The following is a 24,594-nucleotide window of genomic DNA, read 5'->3' on the forward strand; positions in this document are numbered from 1 at the left end:
AGCCCATATTTATTGGTCGAGCTATGAGTTTTAAAATATTGGACGAGACGTAGTCGAGTCCAATATTTAAAACTCATAGCGAGACCAATAAATATTGGGTATAAAGTAAAAGTATCCAATTTTATCATTACTATGTTTTGGATCCAATATTTTCACCAAATTGGATTCATTAAAACATAATAATGTTGAAAATTGGTTTAAAAAAAAATTAATCCCTGTATTATAAATGGTTTGCATTACTTACACATGTCTTGATAGTATTGACAGCTGCACGTATGTCAATGCTCCTTTGTACTGATTGTGTGATATCCAATGCATGCTGCAACACTTCACGTCTCACCACTTGGAAATCATCATCCCCTTTGCAAAATGGTGGCCTGAAAAGATGTACCAATCAAGCAAATAATCAAATAAATAATCGATTCATCAACAATTACATTGTAATATTAAACCAATCAATCATATAATCAAGATAAGGGGGGGGGGGGCAAAAGTCATTTTGCGGCAATTTTCCTAAGGGATTTTCTAAATTTTCCAATTGTTAGGGGGGGGGCATGTGGCACATGCCCAAATGATGCTACACCACTGACTTATTGTCATGAAACTTGTAGTGTTGGGGGGGCAAGTATTTCTCATGCTGTGTGTCTTTATTAAATCAGCCAGTTTATTCTCATTAATTACATATATACAAAGACAAATAATAATACACGAATAAAATAAATATAGCAACAATAAAATACATATAAAGAAATACAAAAAACAAAACAAAAAAAAAAAAAACAAAAAAAACACAATTGTTAAAAGACATTATAGTTTAAACAGTGGTGGATCAATCCATGATGGTTCGGATTTGGAACAATATATACTGGATAACAACAAAAGAGTAACTTTTCATAGAAAACAACTAACTTTTCATAAAACTTGGAAATAAATAGTGTTTATGCCAAGTAATGCTTATGCTGTGTGACGTAGCATCCGTGATTGTTCAGCTAGTTTTTTTTTTATTGTAACGGTATTACACGCAGAAGGATGTATGATGTTGATAATTGACTGCCAAATGACCTTTTGTTTATTCTATAATTATGCAAGTAATATAATGTAATATCATAAGTTTGTATGTGTCTATGGCAATGGATAAACACCTCCTGGGCCTATGTCATCACATCCTTTGCTTTGTCAGCAGATATGAGGCTATGAAAAAATGTTTGGTTGTCCTCCACAAATTTTCTTGGGTTAGGAGTGGGCGGGTAGACTTTATTTTTTAATTTCATCTTTTTTTTAAATTTCATAGTCCAAACTGCATGGAACTTACCAATGAAGCCTAATTAAATATGAATAAGGATACTATTATTACTACATGTACATCATTTTATTCATTTTTAAATCAATTTATAAGGAGTATGAACTGATTGTTTTAAAATTTTCTGCAATAATTCTTAAAGGAAAAAAAATCTGGAAATTGGGGTATGTAAAGTAAACCAGGCAAAAATGTCTAGTTTTCAAAAATTGGAAAGGGAGAGCAACCAAACAACCTAAATTTTTTTTTTGCCAGATTCTCTGAAGCCAAAATTTTGTATAGTCTGCTCAACATTTGATAACAAACTAATAAGTATATCAACATATATTTGGGATGTTGCCAATTGCCAATAATTATAGCCTACGTCAAGAAATTTCATTGAAATGCAGACAATGTTAATGTAATTTTCAATTAAGAGCCAGACTTAAGATGTAAACTGTGTTGTACATTTATAAACTTCAATATCTGAATTAAGATTATTTAGAAAAAGGGACCAATATTATTATTGTACTTTGTGAACAATCACTTGAGTCTTACATTATAATTATAGCCTGTCTTGTCTCATATTGAGAGTAATGCCAAGTTGGATTTTGCAATGGCAGATTCAAAACACGCATGTGTACCCCATGAGAACTACCTGCCGATTGGCCGAAAAGAATTTATAATTATCAATTGGACCAATCAGCAACATATTGTTAGAATAATTTCACCAAACAAAAAAAAATGGGGTGAATTATTTGCAAAGCTCCATTCTGATTGGTAATTTAAGTAAAGATATCATGTAATTGACCAATCATAGGCAATTTTAGATCAGCAGGTAGTGCTCATGGGGTTAACCTAATGCAGTGAATTACATACATATGCTGGTGATACAATCAAATCAGACTGATAGGAATATATCACTGCGAAATCTAAAATTATGTTACTTGAGATAAGACACACTATATCTAACTAAGGAAGTGTGGTATTACCACTAGATTAGTATAAACCCCTTATACTATGGACCACAAGAGCCTCATACCAATGGCATAGTCCAATAACCTCAATTACATAATCATAGTGCAAAATTTGACCTCAAGTTGCAGAGTATGAGCCCGAGTATGAGTTTTTGTACCCAAATCTTCAAAGGTCATTCAATGAATGTACAAATGTATTGGGATTTAAGAACTGTTCCCCTGATAGATGAGCATTATAAAACAAAGGAAGACTGACAAATGATCTCATTCTTTCTGGGCATGGAAGAATACTTTAAAATGCAAATTATAATTAAAGGCCAGACTATTAAAGATTTGTCTCAAAGCTCCTGTTAATCAGTTGGTTTGGGAATAAAACAAACCCACACTACTATGCATTGCCAATATTTATAGGTTAATGAACGCATATTACTTATTGGGAGAGAAATTAGACAAAATAATGCACTTGCGCTGATGTTGATGCTTGTGAATCGCTCCTATTTCGGGCCTTGCATTAGTCCCATCAACATCAGCGCAAGTGCATTATTTTGTCTAATTTCTCTCCCAATAAGTATTACAAGTTTATTAATCTATTTCATACACGAGAAGAAAAAAAACACATGATTTTTACTTTTTTTATATAACAAATTATCACTAAAAATGTTGGAAAACAGAACCAAATATAAATGCATCAACCCGCTCGAAAAATGAATCAATCCTACGTGACGCGAACGAGCGCGAAACACTGCGCGTGGTACGCGGAGTGCACAATATACACAATTAATGCATGTTTCGTACTTTTCTAACAGCTTTTCTGATTGGCTGCTTTGATAGGAGTGTATGAAAAATCTATAATAAGTCTCTCTCTGAACATATAGTTCGCAAAATTAGAGCTGAAACTTTGATTTGCTAATTTTTGTTGTTGAGCATGAAAGCAAAATTGTTTTTCACATATAGCTAAATTTAGAAGCAGTCCAATTTAGAATTAATCTCATTTGCTTTCCATCGAAGACTAAAGTGATAATGAAATAATATAGCATTAATAATATCACTTCATAAACTTAACACAAAAATAATTCTGTACAACTTTTAGTAGATATAATTGTTTCTGTGATGTATTCATTTGTATTCAGATTTGTTTTGAAATTTACATCTTAGCAGGGAGTAACTAATATGGTGTGTAGGTGCACATTTTTTAATGTGTGGTGGACCTTTGAGACAAACCTCTGGTTTTTTGTTTGTTTGTTTTTAGGTTTTTTTACCAAAGTGGCATTATAGAAACATGGGTTTTGACAGTCAAGATCCGAACTTGTATTGGAGCCTTGAGGACTCAATTTGGACTCAAACACAAGGGACTTGAAACTTAAATATGGTTGACTCATGCAACTATAATAATAATAGCACATGACTATCATCCAGTCTCTCTCTCCTCTCCCCTGGTGTGGGTAATAATATAATAGCATCTGCATGACATTGTTTTTGAAATACCCACCTATCCAACCATGATATAAGTGTCTTAGCAGCCGTAACTGTGTCTGCTATCCTTAGTAAGATATTAGCAGGTAAACTGATAGACCCACTTTGAATATGGGCTGCTTGTTCTGCAGCAGGGAGGAGTTTCTCCAGCTCATTCTTCAGGTTGGTGGCCTTGGTGTTGAGATGTAGCAGCACGGATTGCAGGTTTTCTTCTGGTTGATCATAGTTCTGAAAAGTGTGACAACAATTTTAGCGTTAAAGCATTACACATGGTTTGAAGCTCTTTTTTTTAAATATCCTAAGAAGCCTGGCGGGAAGACTGTTGTGGTCATTGACCTTTTCGGTAAAACCCATAAGCCTTTGGGGGTAAAAATGTGATTTGACGTAACATCAATGTTTGCATCGGTGTGACGTCAAATGTTTCCCAAGCATGGACGCAGAACTTATGGTACCTGGGAGCCCAGTCTCTTTCTTTTTTTGAGCCTGAGGAGTGAGAAGTAGTCGCCATTTTGATGATTGAAAAATTTGTTGGTTGTAATCTGCCACATGGGGGGGGGGGGCACGGGGCAGCTTAAATCCCTGAGTCAGAACGGCCATAGGATCCTCGCAACACCTCTAGAAGTTATCCCACTGACTGACCCACTCTAAAGTGACTACCATAAACAAACGCATGTTGTTGTTTTTTCAAGTCAAACTGCTCTGTAGGAAATACAAAAAGACATCATGACAAGTGTCTAATATCTAATTTCAAACTTACAATCAGCTAACTCATTTTAGTTGATACATGTAGTTTCGTTTTTTATTTGCTTTGGATATTTTTGTTTAGTACATTGTACTTGGAAGCTTATAATCTGACGCAAATCTTTATTTGCCATGCTATGTCTAATTATACAACAAAATTCATTACTCTCATAAAGGGATACACATACGTAGTATATACACACATTGGGGGAAAAGTGAGACTGTCCCATAATATAATATTTCCTCTCCCAACTGATGCCAAATATTGATTTTATGATATTAAAGGGCATTTCGTGATCCACAGCCTCATCCCCCACTTTTCTCAAAAAAAGTTGAGATTTTTATATCACTGGAAACCTCTGGCTACATAATGTTTATGTACAAAATATTTCTTGCAGATTAATTCGTTTTGCAAAGATATCGTGAAATTTGAATTTCGTTCTGGTGCACCAGAACGAAATTACAACGCATTGTCTATATGGAGCAGTGTAATACACATAATCATGCATAACTCGCAAACGCAAAATCGGAATCAACTGAAATTTTGGGAATAGGCTTTTTTCTTGGATATGTACTGAAAAATGTCATAAAAAGAGGATGCTAGGATCACGAAACACTCCTTTAACTGATAACCTAGCTATGATTCAATGTGTTGCCTGAAGCCAAGAGCCCCGAAGCCTATTGTACCATACCGTTGTGTGACATGAAAAGTTATACTATGTGTAACTAAGACATGAAGAGTTAGACTAAAAGTAAAGACTTAATTGAGGGATTATACAGAATAAAGCTTGTAATCCCTGCTGTAAATGAAGTTTTCACACTTGAGTATTTTTGGCGATTTCTTACATGAAGGAGTATACCATGGCAACCATATAGTGGATGACTGATAAGTTTATGAAGGAAATATGTGACCATCCATGACAAACTCAATGTAAAGTGCTTATCCAGAGATACGTACCAATAAACCTTACAGAAATCAATCGAAAACAAAGAAATTTCAAGAGAAAAATAGATCTTTGAGCACCTATTTCCCAAGCATATGACAAGTGATATATCATTTTATAACTTGTTTATGGAGATTTCAACTCAAATCTAAGATAATCCAAATTGCGACTTTACACTGGGTTCGTTGTGGATGTTCACATATTTAGTTCTATGACATTGAAACTAAAAATTATCAAACTTTCAATATGGATCCTAAAATATTATAACAGGATTATACATGTACAAGAATATCATATAAAGAATGCACTTTGATCATAGATATTATGAATTAGGCAAAGACTATTTTTGTTTGTTTGTTTGTTCATGTGCTTAACATAATGTTTTAAAATTAAGTCCCAAATTACACAATTGCCGGATGTAAATTCTTAAAGAGCATGGATGTAAAGCAAGCATACAATGATACTTGTCAAATGTGTTGGAGCTGGACCCAAGCATGTCATGCTAAATTATTTGTAAAGTTGTGAATATTACTTGAGACCAGACCTATAATGGCTCATCAAAATGATTTGTTTGTTTCTTTATTTCTAACAGGGTGGAACATTACATAATTACATGCTTTTCCATTCTAAATTTGCCTTACAGCTCTTCATCTTTTGAATCATAGGCCAAAAAAAAAAAAAGATTATTTGCTTGTCCTCCCCAACTTTTGCAGAATTTGGTCAGTCGGTTGAGAATTTTTTTTTTAATTCTTTTTTTTAAAGGTTATATAGTCAAAACATGACTGTATCCCTTAAATTAGCTTAAAATAAATAGCCCAAATAGTTGTGAATTGGGATATTACTCTACTGTATCTACACCACTTCATTCATTTCGTTTAGAAGTGTGTAGAAACTGTAAAAAAAACTTTTCAGGATGTCAAAAATGTTGAAAGAAAATTTCCAAAATTAGGTACAGTAAAACAAAACAAACAAAAAACACCTTTTTACCAGATTTTCCAAATTAGAGTTGGTCGGTGGAGGACAAGCACAATCTTTTTTTTTTTTTTGCATGTCTGTTCTATTCTTCTAGATTGATGTCTAAAGTTCTGTTATCACTAAGAGAATTCTTATTTGCACTATGAATTAAAATTCTATGAGGCTTTAATCTAGAACAAATACTTCTCTGCTTTCAAAATCAAATTATCAGTTTGAACACAGGCCCTAGTGGTTTGAAGTGGTGCTCTTATGCATTATTCATGAACTAATTCATACACAATATCGCTCTAGTTTCTACACATCGAAAATATTGAGGTAAATATCTCAATATACCTGTGCTGAATGGCAGTTTTTCTACTTTACTTTACTCTAATAGTCACTTTTTATTTCCTTTTCCGCATAATTTTGTCATTTTTGACCCTTACATTTGAAGGGGATTGTTGCTATGTTGGTGTTCATTACTGTAGATCTAATGCAAGACTCACCACAGTATCACTTCGTGATACATCTTAATTTGGTATAATTTTGCTGATCTTTCTCTAGAGGCTTTAATCTAGAACAAATACTTCTGCTTTCAAAATCAAATTATCAGCTTGAACACAGGCCCTAGTGGTTTGAAGTGGTGATATGCATTATTCATGCACTAATTCATACACAATATCGCTCTCGTTTCTACACATCGAAAATATTGAGGTAAATATTTCAATATACTTGTGCTGAATGACAGTTTCTACTTTGCTTTTTATTATTCTAATATTTTCGCATAATTTTGCCTTAAGATCCTTATTTATAATGGGGATTGTTGCTATGCTGGTGCGTTACTGTAATGCATTACTCAAAACAGTATCACTTCTTGATACATGTATTTTAATTTGGTATAATTTTGCAGATCTTTCTCTAGATCTTGAGGTTTTAAGGGCTACGATAGTGACGTTTGCATAATATTTTTGTGGAACGTGAGAGCACATCAGACACACCAAATTGCATTCTGAGTATGAGAATATCCTTCTGATATCAAATAATTTTGATTTTTTGAAATTTGTGATAATAAAAAATTTATGACAAATTATTTTAATAATTTGTCAATAATTATTTTAATAATTTATTAAAATTAATATATTTTTGATATTTAACAGTCCTCAAAGTAAATCTAATGATACATAAAAAGTGTTATGTATCTGGTATGAAAAGCTGTCCATCATATGAAAATATTGACTTTTCGTATTGAAGGGGATACACATTTTCTTCCCAAAATGAGTCAAATTGCCATTATTTGATAACAAAAGAACATTCCTCATGTTCAGAATGCAACTTAGTATGTCTGATGTGGTCTCAGGCCCCACAAAAAATACTGTGCAAAGGTGGGTAACCAACATTCTTAAAATGTCTATTTGTTATGTGTCACTCTGAGTGCGGGTTAATTGACCCCCCAGGGGGGGGGGGTCACTCACATCAAAGTGGTACGCATGCTCGTCCCCAAAAACGTCCAAAAAGGGTAGATTTTTGGCCTTGTGGCGGCGTCAACGTTTTTAGAATAAAGGGTGCTTTTCAGGTAAAGTTTCGACGTTTAGGGTATCTTTTTTCAATTTCAATGCGTTTGTTTTAGAGTTTACGCCATTTAGGGTCCATTTTAGTTTCTTACACCGAATTATGCCATATTTTAGGGGTAACATTTTCAGAGCCTTACGCCAATAAGGGGTGAAATTTTTCTACACTGATTACGCCATTAAGGGTCCATTTTTGAGGTGCTGGGACGAGCATGCATACCACAATGGTAGCGAGTGACCCCCGGATTGACCCCTCCCAGATATTTCATCCAGTATGTCACTGCACTGTTGATCAAATATCACACTTACAATGCTTTTGAGTAGTTCAACTGCTTCAAGTAACACTTCTTGATGTCCTAATTTAGTGATTTTCAGATCATCTAAATCTTGTGGAGTCAATCTCATTAGCCTTTCTCCTGCGTATCCTTTACCAAGAAACGCCTGTATGTATGGATGAAGACAGTCATCTAGACCTGAAATGATGAAAGGAATAAAAAGGGTAAGAGAATTAGACAAATCCACAATGTTGATATAAGTACTGTATTAATTTGTAATTTTCGAAGGCCATGTTGCATCTATTATTTAAAATTCATGCTGTCGTTAATTTCTTTTTGACATGGGATTGGGGATGGGGATGGAAAAAGTATAGTGAATCCATCACCATTTAGGTAATGGTACAATTGCGCGCGAAGGGCACGACAAATTTTGCCATATTGAAGCTAAACTGATGAAATTTGGTGCAAATGTGGAATAAATTCGCACAAAAAGCGCAAAAATTGACACTTTTGGGGCTAAAATGGCGAAATATGAGGTTAATTTGGTCAGAAACACACATACAGGCATCATCATTGGGGAGATGATTGTATAGACCATCCCCCCCCCCCGACAAAATATTGGGGGAATTTATCCCCCCATCCCCCCGGGATTTACGTCTATGAATTCATACCCTCTTCCAGTCCTGAACCAATCAGAGTAAATATTGGAAAAATGCCATTAGTGTATTAATTGTGTATAATTAATCACACAGGCGCACACTCCACATACTACATACAGTATTTGGACAGGTTCGCATTGGGTAGGACTGCTTTCATTTCTCTTGCGGGTTAATGCATTTATATTTGCTAGCATTTCTCAATATTGTTAGGGACCATTTCGTCTTAAGGGGGTACTACACCCCTCAATAAATGTGTGTCTATTTTTGCATTTTTCTCAAAAACTAATAACACACTGGTAACCAAATTTATGTATATTATAGGGGCAAGGAATCCAATTACTACATTGGAATTTCAGTGACCCTAGACAAGCGATTCGTTATTTATGATAAGAAATGAGGTACCGCTATGATGTACCTCATTTCCTAGATACTGAACCGCTTATCTTGAGTCACTGAAATTTCAGTGTAGTAATTGGATTCCTTGCCCCAATAATACACATAACTTTTGTTACCAGTGTTATTATTTGTTGAGAAAAATGCAAAAATACTCACAAATTTACCACAGGGGTGTAGTACCCCCTTAAAATGGCAAAACCACTGGATTTTTTTTCTTGTGTATGAAATAGGTTAATAACTTCCCAGCGGGGTTCATACATTAGATGTGCATCAATATCGCAGTATGTGTGCATTATTTTGTACAGTTTCACTCCCAACAAGTAAAATACACGGTTATTATCATAATCAAAACACATGTACAGTCTGTCCTAAATTGTATATTACTTTGATATTTACTGGCATAGGAAATATCAAAGTAAAACAGAACTTAAATCCAGTGCAAGAACCCAACACATAAGAAACTGAATAGTGAGCAAAAGAAGATAATTAAATAGGATAGATCCTTTTAGATTTTTTTGGACATATTTTGTGGAGCAATGGCATCTTAAGATCTAAATCATGCTGCTGTTTGTTTGTTTGTTTGTTTGTTTAAATGGTCGCACCGTGTGGAGACACACTTGGGTTGTGATAGAACCAAACTCAAACAAAATGCTCAAGTGCATTAGGTCTGGAATATGGTTCAACAGAGCTCTTGTGGAACTGCATTGTAGAGTGGGAAGAGTCTACACGAATTGCCAACATGCCCAGGCCAAATAGCATTGGATTTATTTTGGTTCACCCATGAAATCTGCTTTTCACTACAATAAACTTTCTTGCTAACATATTACATGCTTCTACTTGTGCAATTAATGGATAATTATCAAATTTCTGTGGCTATTTTTACCATATCTGCTCACGGAACTGGCACTTGCAGTATATTAGTGGAAGAAGGGCCCAACTCCAGCTCGTATTAAGACCTGTTCCGTTGCCATGGAAACATCAGATTTAATTTCGAATGTATGTAGTATTGTATGTTCATGTATTAAAGGTCCTCTGAAGATGAAAACATTCTGTCTATAAAACTTTTCCAAATATTAAGTTTTTTCTTAATATCTCAAAAACAGTTTTCATGGAGTTGGGCCCTTCTTCCACTCAGGTATTCAATTTATCTATAGGGTCATGTGTTTTATACTCGCCCCCTTTTGCGTTACATAGGCGATTTTGGTTTCACGGCATGAATTTTGCTTTCATTATTCATATTTTCTGAAGTATACCCCCTAGCATAGTAAAAGTATACATTTTCTTTCAGGGAATTTCTCAGGGAATTCAAATATGAACTCAAAATGAACACTAGGTATAAGGTGCTCAAGTTAAAAAAAAAAAAATGGGTAACATTTTGTGTTTCAAGGTATACAAGGTTTTCATGTCATAATTTTTTCTGTGGTGACCCTATATCAGTTGTAATGCTATTTTCTTACAGTCCAGGGGTGGACCCTTACAGCAAAAATACAATTGTTTGAGGTTTATGATTTACAAAATTTAAATCCGAGCAATCAAAAATTGTTAAAATATGAACTAGATTATGCTTAAATATTAATGAACTACTATGTACTGATACTTATTTAGATTACATCCTATATAAATTTGATTAGCATGTTTGAATTCTGTGGTTCAACAGCTTTACAAAAATGTATACTTTTGCTACCCTAGGATGAATACCTCTGAAGATATGTGGCAATTTATCCGGGCTGATACGTCGCCGTAATCAAAATGTTGGTGTTTTACAAAATTGTGTGTAAAAGATAGGAGACAAGCATGAAGTTATGTAATGTATCTTGATTTAAAGTCCTTTAATCTGACCTAAAGTAAGGCTAAAACAGTGAACCTTGAGGAAGAGTAATTTATGTAAGCTTATTTTAATACCCAAAAAATGATAATGCACCTCAAATTAATAAAAAAAAATTTCAAATTTCAGATTTGAGGGCTTAAAATAAAATTTCCCCATTGTGTTTGTACAGGCGGCGCCGCTTCCTGTGGCGCCCGCTTCCTGCACCACCCTGGCCTTCAAACTTCAAATAGCTATATCTCCATTTCAGTATAAGCTAGACCAATGCCACTTTGCAGGCATATGGCATATTGATACAGCTTTAAAATGATATCAAATATGTTGGGATAGCTTTTGTAGTTTTTTAAAAAAGAAAGAATTACAACAGCTCGATACCAAAAAGCGTAACAGCACCACCCTTTTTGGGAGGCGAGCTCAAAACGTGTGACCATAGATCTGACCTGCTATCTTTGATTCAATATTCCAGTCTGTGACTATCTGCATAATACTACCTGCATATTGTAACTTATGCATATTGTGATTCTTTGAGGTACCGGTACACATATAGTGCAGCTAAGAAAATCACCTTTCGATTTTGTTGTAATAATGCGAGATAAAATATCAATTTTAGTATTGAATGCATGCAGCAGGAAATGAGAATTGCCACATCCACCCACATGAAAAGAACAGTTACCAGTCACTACCTGATGAGCAAAGGTATTATTGAAAATAAAGATACAGTACAAATAATTTGCCCTGAGTTTAGTGTCACAGAAAGCCACTTTAAAGTCTGTATATCTGGTGGAGATAAGTGCTACAGAGAAGGAACTCTTTGGTATTTACATACCTTAATTCTATAATATTGTAAAGTAAATACATGTAGCTTAATATCTGTGGCGTAGCATGGATCATCATATGGGGGGGTCTCAATGGGAGGGGCACAAACCATTCTTCGCAAATTTCCTATCGGATTTTCTAAATTTTGCAATCGATTGGGGAGGCAGAACTTCCAACATTGGAATATGTAAATGCAGAAGATTTGTGAGAAGTGTAAAAAAAGCAGCCCTTGCGTGGGATCAGCGCCCCCAAAAGCTCCTGGATGTTAGTCTTTCCAATGCTACTCAACCTTTTTTTTTGCAGAAGGATAGAACAGTGGGCGTGTAATTGATTTTTTATATTTTTTAAATGCACAAGATTTAGCCAGATGGCTGCAAATGCAGAAGATTTAATATGTTTTGCAGAAGACAGAAGATTGTCAGCAAATGAGGAAGTCTTCTGGCAGCTCGGGTGGGGGAGGGGGCACATTCCCCTGTGCCCCTATGATGTTACACCACTGGCCACTGCTTATTAGACAGCTGCAGTTTAATTTTTTGGACTTTACTACGAGTGACGGAAGATTAATTAAAGGGATCCCTCCCTAAGTCTGATCTCCATAGTTACAAGTAAACCAGATCTAACGATAGACCTGGTTAACTAGTTATGGACTAATTAGTTTAGTCTATAACTTAAAATCATGATCAAAGTTTGCTTGGTCTAGGAAAACCAATTTCATGCAAAATAATCATCATTATCAAATTTTGTATATTTCTCTCACAAAACAAAAGTGGTGATTGCTACCATGATGGTTGATAAAAAAACATGAGAAACATTGTTTCCTGATACACACAGGTATCAGGAAACAATGAAATAGTTTGACACACAAAAATGTTATCAGGAAAAAAAATAACCAAAGGCACCAATGGCAATTGCCTTGGGTTGTATGCCCCATGCCTTGGTGCCCCTCAAAATGTGTAACTTTTCTTTATTCTTTAGCATGTGATTGCATTGGTGTCCAAGCAGGCCTTAGCAGAATTGCCTGGCTGCCTTCGCAAATGCCAAAATGTACTTTTTTCCCCTGCGTTATACTGAAACACAAACATTATTTTTGATACTTTACCTGCACATGTACAGTATATAGGCTTAGGAACCAGAGGAGTTAAAGGGGGCTCAGCAACCTCAAATTTTTGTCCAGGAACCCCCAATAATTCCAGGAGAAATAAAAATTGTGATCAAATTACCAGAAACATTTGTGTTTTTACTTATTTTTTGCAAAATTGTCTGACCCAGAGGGAGGGGGGGGGGGCATCCCTTGGGCACCCACAGAACATGTCGTCAACAAAATTTACCCCCCCATGTTGAAAATCTTCCTATGCCACTGTGCACAGCTACTGGATATTCTGATAAAAGTCTACAAGCTTTGTGACTGGGTAGTGTTAATACTGTTGAGGAAGTTATAAATTAAGTGAAATATAACTTAGGCGTAATTCCCACATGCAGGTATCCGGTTTGCTTGACTGAATTCAATGAATTATAGCTTGTTTCAATTAGTGACTGCCTTGACTAGCATTTTCAACTGGTACAATAACTTTGAACTAATTCTGATAGCATTTTCATGACCTGTGTATACTATTAATTTACACTTCGTGCACATACATAAAGTAGTAAAGTACCATATAATGTGACCAGCTCCAACAAAAGTCACCAGACATGTTTTTGAGTTATAGGCTTTTAAATAAAGATGACATTCCCATTAAAAAAAATTTTGGAATTCTTAATTTCATGGTATTACTAGACTGTGGGACTAAGTGGACTTTCAAATCCTTGAAAGTAAGTTCATTAATTTTTAAAGAGGTTTATTTTTAATCAATAATTAACAGTTGAGCTATGATAGTCCCTATTCAATCCTGTGTAAGGCAGGAAATTAATTGGCTCATCACTCAGAATAACAAGTTGTTAAAATATCAAGGTATCATTTACAAAATTATCCATATCTTGAAAAGTATTGATGCTATATAATTTTGGTATAATTTTAAAGCTTATTAATTAATAGTCTAGTAGGCTTACATTTTCATGCAAATCATGAAATGTCAAAAATGTGACTTGTTCAAGGTATTGTCAGAACGGATCATAAATGTTAAGCCTAGGTCCTATACATGTCATGTATACTTATGATGTAAGTCAAAAACTGCAGGTGGATTGAAAAACTTGGCTTTGTTTTTTCTTTCCTTTTTTTCAATTTCATTTTTAACTGCCATATATTATATATATAAAATCTTAGTTAAAACTGCATGTTATTGTTAATGGAGATTTTGCACTAATTTATACTTTCATGTTTAAAAACTTTTAAAATCATAATTAAAAATACATTCTGAAAACAAATTAGTGTAATTCTTTCATAAAAGTAAAATATTTTTTGCTGGAGGACAAAAAGTGTACCCTTTTTGAAGGCTAGTACGATCACCCAATCACCCTATATACATTGTAATTAGCACCCTTCTCCAATTAGTGACAGATAGACTTCATCAAATAAAATTTTATTATGCATACATCCCACTTGATGCGATGATGATATCCGTAAAGTATCATTTGGCCAGGCCAGTGAAATACCTGTGGCTACCGGTCACCAACCTACTGATTGGGAAGCGAGGGGTTTTGGGTTTGAATCCTGACAAAAACAAACAACGTCGTTCTCTTTATTCCTTCCTTCTTTCCTTATCCAAAAAAAAGGGTGTACGGCATTAAGGTCAAGGGCCAACCACTGGCCATTGGTCAGCAGGCAGCATCTGGCCTATTGAGAACCCTTGATGTAGAGGTCCAGCAAATGTGTGCAGTTCAGGCTCGGGAGGGGGGGAATTTGAAATTTGGACCCATCGACATACCAAAAGTCTAAATTTTTGGCCGAATTTAACCCTAATTGTCTTACTTTTTACAAATTGTTACCAAAATTTTAGCGAAATTTCAAAAAATTTGGCTAGATTGAGCAAAATTGGGCTATTTTTCAAAAACTAAAAAAAAATTCGGAAAAAAAAGGACCCATCCATAAATCAAAATTGGTCACGAAAAAGGAGTCATTGATAAAACGGAAGTACGAAAATGCTACCCATGTTTGTGGCATGTCCCCATAATGGCCATTTGTACTGAGTACCCCCCCCCCCCGTTACTCATCATACATGTACTTTAGCAATCATTTCTCCTCATTAAATCATTTACATGCCACACATCTACGCAAGACATACACACCTATTAAGAGTAGCATGTATCCTTAAAACAATTATGAACATCCTCGCAGGCAATTACTATTTAAATTTGGATGCAAATGACTTGTTTTTTATTTGCAGATTTCTTCCGCTACAACCGACTTGTTTTTATTGATGTCATTTATATGCTGGTCATCTTACTGACTCTATTAATTTATTAAAGACTCAATTTAATTACATCTATAAATAGGTTAGACAGGAAGACGTAATTGCAAGACAGAATGTCATGACTTCCCATGATGCAATGCACAGAATTAAACAAGAGGACTCGACTGCCATCTTAATATCAATTGATACATAGGAAAAAATTGGAGGTATTCATGTTTTGCACCAGAAACTATTTGGTGCTTGGTCAGTGGCGGCACCAGGTACTTTTTTCGGGAGGGGGGGCAAGTTATTTCTATGGGTGCAGGATTTTGCCCAAAATTGCCGCAAAAAAGGGGAAATTTGTGAATTTTGGGGGTTTTGCCTTGAAAGTGGGGGCCTGGGGGGCAAACTGGTGGGAGGGCAAGAAAAATATTTGGTGGGAAAATGCCCCATTGTACCGAGCTGATCCTGGTTGCGAGCATGGTATGTTTCATCATCATCATCAACCATTGTTGGTCCACTACTGGACGAAAGCCTCAGCTTAATTGTCTCCACCAGATAGCTCTGTCTCTAGCCTTGCTGAACCAATTTACTGAACTCCATTATTGGTCATCTAACATCTTTCATCTTTCATCTCTTGCATAGTCTTCCTGGTTCCTGCTTCCCACCATACATGTAGGTCTCCATACAGTAATTGTTGTTGTCCTTGTCCATCTGTTGTCTTTCTTCTACAGATGTGCCCTGCCCAATTCCATATTCCTGTGTTTAACTGTTTCCAAGATGTCTTTATTTGTTCTCTAACCCATTTTGTTTGTACATGTAGGTAATCCACAACATGTTCCATTTGATTCATGTTGCAAAGAGGGATGAAACAACACCACTTTTGTACATGTATGTCAAATGCACATAACTCATATAAGCAACAATAAATCAAGCAAATTTTCAAAGTATACAAAAAATGTATGATTTGTAGAAAGAACTTTTGCAAAACATCAAAGTGTAATTTTTCAAAATTGATTTAGACAATGAAAATCATGCTTCGACCAATAATAGTCCCAAACAAAAATGTTTGGTAGACTCATAACCGGTGCGATCTTACCTTTCCGATGTTGATTAAGATACTTCTCGCATCGATCCCGAGATGCGGAAAAACCAATAGTCATTTTGTCCCACATAAATGAATAAATAACAAAAACGCCCCGACCCCCCGGGTGGACTCACCCATTCGGTGACGTCACACACGATAATCATCCCTTATCCGACTTGGGCAGCCCCTACTCGGCCAAACTTGTAGGGCGGCGGGGTCGGGATAATCAACATCGGAAAGGTAAGATCGCACGGTTATGAGTCTACCAAACATTTTTGTTTGGGACTAGACTCAGTACACCGGTCGATCTTACCGTTTCGATGTTGATTAAGATACTTCTTGCATCAACATCTGAAAGATCGATCTAGCAAGTAACCGACGGATGGAGGTACAAGATTGGCCAGCATCTGATAAGGATCGGGAGAGTGGGTAGCATGGTAATCGCGAGGTCAAACTATTTCCCCCCCTCACGGCCGGGAAACAGAAAGACTACGTGAACAGACAAAACCCCCTGAACTGAAAGTGCAGTGGTTAAGAATAGAAACACTGGTTCTTACCATGTTGGAATTCTGATTGTCCGCAAAACACCTGATACCCAACCACCATGTTATCTCCCCAGAACAGCCCTGGTGAACTTATCGCCTGGTCGTTGGTTTACGTTTTTGTAGTAAACCGTGGAAAAGGACGACGGGGTCTTCCAGGACACAGCCTGACAAATCTCTTCAATGGGGACCCCCCTATGGTAGGCCCACGAAGATGAGATAGATCTGGTTGAGTGGGCCTTGGGGCGGCGTCTTTTGCCGCCCCGAGTCCACCAACACCTGGACCAGCCACCGTGCCAGAGTCTGTTTAGCGGCTGGACCGTGCGGTTCTGCGTGGGTGATAAATAAGCGGTCATGAGCCCCTCTTAAGGTTTGTGTTCGGCCAAGGTAGTGCTGTAGCGCCCTCACCGGGCACCACAACCTGTCTTCGGCTATTGACGAACCCTGCCCAATACTGGGTAGGAAGAGGGGCGAGTGTCGGAATGTACTTCGCTCATTTTTGCAAGGAAATCCGGGCGAAGAAACAGCGTCGCTCCGTTGTTAGTAAATCGGAGGCTGACTTGAGACTGCGTGCAACTCCGAGCAGCGCCGTCCCGGCCAACGCCAGAAGAAAGGCCGCCTTAAGAGTGGCGTATTTAAGGGTCGCTTTTGACAGGGGCTCAAAGGGGACCCTTAATATACTCAAGACTGTGTTGAGGTCCCATGGAGGGACCACCTTCCTTTCGGCGGGCGCTCGTTGAACATACCGTCGAGAAGAAGACTTAGGGACCCATCTGAATTGATAGTCGACCCTCTTCAAATCCCGATGAATCGAGAGAATGGCTGACTTGTAGTTGGCTATCGTTGCCTGCTGAAGTCCTGACCTGAACTTTTCTGTCAGAAAATCTGCCACTAGAGGCACAGGGGCTCTAGTTGGAGATGTATTTCTCTCATCGCACCATGCGTAGTAGGGAGCCATAGCGCTGACTATACGTGACGGAGGGTAGACTCGTCTACCCCTGGCGATGAGAGAAGCAGCTTCTGATGAAAAGCCTCCCTCCGCCGCCGTTCCCTGATAAGGGCCATGCAGCTAACTGCAGGTGCTCTAGTGGTAGACTTGGTACCTCTCCTCCGGGCATCCGGAGTAGATCTGGTAACTTTCGGGGGAGTACTCGCGGCTGTGCCGCTAGTAGATCCACCATCGGTCGAAACCACAGGTGTTTCGGCCAGAACGGTGCTATCAGAATGGCGTTGCAATCCTCCCTCCCGATCTTGGTCACCACCCTTGCGAGCAGTGAGATCGGGGGGAAAGCGTAAGCAGTCATTCCTCCCCAGTCTACGGACAGAGCGTCCACGGCGAATGCCTGTGGGTCTGCGACCCTTGAGCAGTACACGGCAGCTGATGATTTCGATGAGATGCGAACAAATCTATCGAGGGTGGTACATCACCTCGAAGATCGGCTGGGCGACCTGCGGAGCAAGGGACCATTCTGTAGGTCCCGACACCTTTCCTCGTGACAGATCGTCCGCGAGGATGTTGGTGCCTCCGCTATGTGCATCGCTCTCAACGTAATCTGCCTGGCCTTGCACCACCCTATCAGGCGTAGTGCGTGCAGGCACAACCGTGGTGACCTGGTGCCCCCTTGTCTGTTGAGGTAGGCCACCACGGTTGTGTTGTCCGTTTGGACAACGATATGAGATCCCACGATCACCTTCTCGAAGTGCTGGAGAGTTCTCTCCACTGCCCAAAGTTCGAGAAGGTTGATATGGAACTCCGTCTCCGTGGCCGACCATAGGCCCGAGACTGAGTCCCGTGGATGTGGCCCCCAGCCCAGCTTTGACGCGTCGGTCGTCACTACGTGGCCTTTTTCCGCTGGTGCAGAAACCTGACACCTTGAGTCAAATTGGGCTGATGGGTCCACCACCAGAGTTCCTCTCGCGCGATCTCCGACATCGGAACCGCGAGGGATATTGGGTGACGACTGGGCCTGTAAAAGGCTAGAAGGTGTAGTTGTATAGGCCTCATGTGAAAGCGGCAGTGCGGCACGAGGTCTACCATACTGGCCATAAGGCCCAAAACCTTCATCCATGCCACAGCGGGTGCCCCCTCTGACTCGGCCAAGAGTCGGGCACACCTCGCCATGTTAAATCACCCTCTCGGGTGAGGGCGCCACGATCCCTCCTTGAGGTTGATCTGGGCCCCTAAGAATAGTGGTGTCTCGTCGGGACCAAATTGGATTTCTTGGCGTTGATCAGAAATCCCAGGTCCCGCACCGTCACGGACTACTAACTCCACGAGACACTGTGTCTCCAGTGGGGTGCGTCCGTAAATGAACCAATCGTCCAGGTAGCAACACATGTTGACTCCCCTGCGCTTCAGGTGCGCTGCCACCGCCCTGACCAGGAGTGTAAACACTCTGGGGAGGTGGACAAGCGAATGGCAGGCATCGAAACTGGTAAGTTTGACCCTGTACCTTGAAGCGTAGAAACCTCTGATCTTGAGGTGCGATCGGAACATGCAGATATGCGTCCGAGAGATCTAGCGATGCCGCCCACATACCCTTGATGGGGCAGGCTAGCACCGAAGCGAGAGTCTCCATTCTGAACCTCTTGGGCCTGATGAACTCGTTCAACGGCTTGAGGTTCAGAATGGGCCTCAATCGCCGGTCTTCTTTGGAGCCAGAAAAAGTGCTCCAAAACCCCTTGGTGAAAGGGGGTGGACCGGACAATCGCTTGCTTCGTGAGAAGCTGAGTGACCTCTGACAGTAGTGCCCGGCGCTGGGGCCGTCTGGCGGCACTACTGTGGACCTCTGAATCGTGCAGGTGCACGAGGGGTGGCTGGAAAATTCCAGCCTGTAACCCCCACTGACCACTGACAATACCCAGGCGCCCGGTGAGATGGCATGCCATCTCTGGGCGTAATGCACAGCGGCCGCCCACAGGGGAATCCCTGTGGAAGTCCAAACCTGCCGGCATGGACTGTCGACCGCCGTGCCCTCAGGACCGATCTGGTTTGCCACCCTTAGAAGAACGGCTCTTCTTAGGGGGCTTGCCATACGATCCAGCACTACTCTTGCGCTTCCCAGATTTTTTGGGAGGTGCTGGAGTAGCCTCGGGCTCGGGTGTAGTCTGTGGTGCGGCGTCCTGCTGAAGCGGAGCTGGCGCTGAAGAACGCTTAGAAGACTTCTTCTTCTTGTGCTTCTTCTTAACTGCCCTTCCCTTGGTCAGGGCAGCCTCTGACTTCTTCAGAGTGCTCTCATTGGTGGCCTTCTTTGCCCGGTCCTCCACCGTGGCGCAAAAGGCCTGTCCAAAGAGTAGCCCCTGTCCCACCGAGTCTGACTTCTTCATTGCTTCAGCAAAGTCGGAGCCGTAAGTTGACTGGAGGGACAGACAGGCATTCTCCCGGCGGCGAGATGACATCCTATGGGCTAGGCCCATAGAACTCTCGTTGAGGTTAGCTGTTAGCACCGCTAACAGATTAACCTCATGGAAGAGTTCGACGTTGCCCGTGGTCGTTCGCTACCTTCCTACCGAGGTGCTCGGCAAGCGTGGTAGCGACGCTAGAGACTCTGATAAGCGGCGTGCTCGCTTATCGATGAGCTTTAGCTCCTCCTCCCACTGGGGGAGAACGACCCGTCGCCTTGGCCGCTAGCGGCAGGCGCTTAACAACGTCTGGATCCATGTCAGGGACCCTGAGGTAGGTTTCGTAGTCCTCCTGCGAAACACGCGGTGGAAGCGTGCAAGCACGCGGCGTCGAAGCTCCAGCGAGCCTGACAGCCCTCTGAAACCTACCCTTGAGGTCCGCCGGGAATGCAAGTGCAGGCGACCCTTGTGGGACGCCAGCTAGCTGGGCATCCTACTGAAAAGATGCCCTGGTCCTCCTGAACGGACTCCTCCTGAGAGAAAGCCAGGCCCAAACCTTGGGCCACACGGCTCTCAGCGGTGTCCGCAGGCAGACCATTGCTAGCGAGTTCCTCACGGGGAAGCGGGGGAAGGATACCTGAAGCTAGCTGCACAGCCTCATCAGACTGTGAGTCGCTACTGGTTTCATCTTCCGACTCCTTGCCCTCGCCTTCAGACTCTGACTCACTCTCTTATGCGGATGAGATCTGACGACGGGCATCTGAAGGTGGACAGGGAGGTGTCGCCACCGTGTGGCTAGCCAACTGAACACCAGCAGAAGAGGGAGTACTCCCGCTAGACCCCGAGATGCTAGCTATAGCACCCGGGATCCGCGACGCTCTCGCTGCTGTCGCCCTAGCCATAGCAGCGTCAGCGGCCTACCCTGAGCTGTATCAGGGTTAGCCACTTTCGCCGCCCAGGCTGGGTAACAACTGGTGGTACTGCTTGCCCAACGCTAGGCGGCACTTGCCACGGTGCTGACCGTGGAAGAAACCACCCTGCGGCGGATACCACGGGCATACCCTGTCGGTAGCTGACCCTGAAAGGATCCGCCACCAGGGAAACCCCATGGAGCAGCAGTACCAGTACCGCCTCCCCCTGTTGCCACAGAGACTGTGGTAACCAGGACGCAGTACTGCGGTACCTGCGTGGTTGTAGCGTAGGTGCCCGGTAGGGCTCCCGGCTGCGTACCACTGTACCCATGCCTCACAGCGTTCCCGCTAAAGGATCAAGCCGTGTGTATGGGTACCCCGCCATACTGGCTGTCCCTTGGCTAAAAGGAGCTTGCCTAGTATCACGGGTAGCTGAGCGTGTATACCCTCGATCAGTCACCTCGCTACCTGAATAGGCAGTATCAATCAATGGAGCCATGCTCCGCTGAATAGATAGTGATCGATCATAAGAGGGTAATTGACCCATTGACTGTAATGGATCACCCACGCTCTGCTGGCTCTCGAGGACATAAGTGGGTTGTTGATCAGCCAGGCTGTTCAAACTACCTACCCTAACCTCTTGAGCCTCGCCCAAGGTCGCTGTGTGTGGCGGACCACTCACGGCAGCTATGGGCGCGTGCATAGTGGCTACCACTGAAGTCGAGCCGTAGCTCGTCTCGGTAGCTGCCCCCGTTTGCACTTGGGTCGCTGTCCCGTGAGAGACTGCGAGCCCAACCCCGGTATAGCCGCTAGCCAGTCCCGGAGGACAGCCGGCAGCCATTCCAAGGCCCAGGGCATCACTCGGCGGTCCCGCCATGGAACGCTGCCGTGTGACAACCCCAGTTGGTTCTGCTAAGACTACACCCGAAGCGTTAGCCCCGGTATCGTCTCTGCTAAACCCATGCACGTTTTCATTCGACCCTTGCGGGGAACGAAAGGCGTGCTGCGTGCCGTCGATCAACCCAGGCAAGCCCGTCGTTCCACTGGCACGCTGCGTGCTACAGAACCGGCGAGGCAAGCCCGAGGTCCGTTTGCACGCTGTATGCTAGAGATTCAACCCAGGCAAGCCGGGTACCCTTGGCATACTGTCCGTCGCCCGGCTACTTCATGGGTGCTAGACCCGCTCGTTCATCAGCAATAGACGGGTGTCCACCTACAAGAAACTCGCTAGAGATCTCACTGGTAGACTGGTACTCGCCTGTTAGGGCAAGTACCGCCCTGCTGCCTGCTACTAGCTTAGACGTTAAGTCAGTGCTTTCGCTGGCTGCTAGGCCTTCGGGCTCGCTAGCAGTCCCGGAGGGTCCGCCTGCTTGCCGGGACCGGAGCCCCAGAGGTTACCTTAAGCGTGGCCCTTGCCGGCCGCGCTAGTACCTACTATATCAATCTTACCTGTAGGCTTCTGTTTCTTAGTCTTCGTCTTCTGTCTGTGTCGAAGACCTAAACGAGCGCTACTTTCTAAATCCTCGAAGTGGATGTCCGATAAGCCTATGCAAAAGGAAGCACACTTATTTGATTTAGAGCAATCCCTGTGGGTGTAGCAGAGTGGATGCGGGTCCCACTCTGCCACAAGGGCAGGGCATGATTGACAAGGCCTGGACATTGTAGTAATCGGGAGCGTACAGCACTACCCCCCCGAACACAAGCTCAAGCCCAATAAACAGACCCACACGCACAGTGGCTGTCGCTGATGTAGTGGTATGATATAAAAATATATATACAAAGGGATGAAAAACTGAAAACCTTTTGGTATAGATTTGTCAGGCTGGTCCTTCGAAACCCACCGAACTCTTAGCAGTAAATCGTCATCAGACGCGTACTGAAAGATATAACGATAGAGCACACCATAAACATAGCGATAATCACTCACCATACATGTATACACAGTACTGTACAAACATCTATTGTAACTTACTAGTCTGCTATAGTTGTTTTACGTGAGAACAAAAATAAAATGGCGTCCTAAGGGCGGCCATTTTGAACGTGTGTTCCGTATACGAACGGAAACACTCATACAAGCTAAGTTTTTGGATCGTTTTTGTCACTTTTCTAGTCGAAAAATGTCGTCAAAACTATCTCCCTAGCGTACTATACTGGTTGGTTTTTACCTCAGGTGTAACAAACAAACTGTATATCTCGTCCTTTGGTTCGTAATGATACTTAGCGTTGGTAAAGAAAAATCCACACGTCTATCTCATCTAGAAACCAAGGAGGATAAGGGATGATTATCGTGTGTGACGTCACCGAATGGGTGAGTCCACTCGGGGATCGGGGGTTTTGTTATTTATTCATTTATGTGGGACAAAATGACTATTGGTTTTTCCGCATCTCGGGATCGATCTGAGAAGTATCTTAATCAACATCGGAAGCGGTAAGATCGACCGGTGTACTGAGTCTACCTCATCTACCCGTGAGGAATTTATAAACAATTTTTTTACACTTGCGCTGGGATCACTGAATAGGACTTTTATACACATTGACAACAACATGAACAACCCTGAAGTAAGGCATGATGGGAAGGACAGCATGATTCTGTGATGCAATGTAATTGTAAGGATGTAATTTATCATCAAGCTGATCATGCTTCCACCACCACATGTATACACCATCCATCAGTTTAACAGACCTTTTCAAATCAAGATCGGAAAAGTTCTGAAAACCACGCTATTTATTCAGTAAGCTAGGGGGTCAAATTGTACCCAAACTGGCGGACAAGAAATGTCATGAATTACGACACCCTTTTGCGCGAAAATACAGCTTATTTTAAAGCCAATGTGAACATGGGGTCACCAGGAGAAATATTTTCCTGGCATACATTGTATTTAGCCAACACTTCAGCTACTTAGTTTTTCACAATAAGATACTAAGAAAGAGATGGACAAATGTCCGTAATTTTTTTGTCAGTTAAATTTTTTTTACAGAACGTTTTGTTTATGTGCATCACCTCTTCAACAGTCAGTCTCTTACGCAACACTACCACCACACGCTTGATTGCACGTTGAGTATCCTTGGCAAAAGTACCTCTCTCGTCCCTGAATTGACCGTCGAAAGTTCATCGTAGTTATCATGCCTGTTACACATTGGAACTTCGCACTGTACATGATGCTGAAGAGGTACTTTTTATGCGCGCGCGATTGGGGAAATTATTTCATGCTTCCGGTTTTATCGGGATCACTCAGTATGAAAAGGTCTATAGTCGTTGAGCTAGAGATATATCCACATGTACATATCTAAAACCATTAGTTGCATAGAATTCCACGGTTCCACCATTAAAAATATACGCTGTTATGTGCAAAAAGAATAAAAACATGTTTTTTAAGTGCTATTAAATTATCCTCATTGTAGTTTCTGATAATCATGGTAATACTCATCTATAAAGATGCACATATTTTCAAAAGCAACAATCAGTTGAAACATTGCTTCAA

The 24,594-nt window shown here is 40.9% G+C and overlaps 1 protein-coding gene across 8 annotated transcripts in view; it reads right to left on the reverse strand.

The window, feature by feature from the left end:
• Positions 1 to 24,594, reverse strand: part of LOC140140789 (connector enhancer of kinase suppressor of ras 2-like) — a 79,674-nt gene that overhangs the window by 52,931 nt on the left and 2,149 nt on the right. For all 8 annotated transcript variants that reach the window (XM_072162539.1, XM_072162541.1, XM_072162542.1 and 5 more), the window contains exons 2-4: positions 8,243 to 8,406; positions 3,743 to 3,954; positions 245 to 377 (exon numbers count right to left, since the gene is read on the reverse strand). In XM_072162539.1, the coding sequence (XP_072018640.1) occupies positions 245 to 377; positions 3,743 to 3,954; positions 8,243 to 8,406 (509 nt within the window). The remainder of the gene's footprint in view (positions 1 to 244; positions 378 to 3,742; positions 3,955 to 8,242; positions 8,407 to 24,594) is intronic.

This window comes from Amphiura filiformis, chromosome 19 (genome assembly GCF_039555335.1).
Source record: "Amphiura filiformis chromosome 19, Afil_fr2py, whole genome shotgun sequence".
Taxonomy (NCBI): Eukaryota; Metazoa; Echinodermata; class Ophiuroidea; order Amphilepidida; family Amphiuridae; genus Amphiura; species Amphiura filiformis.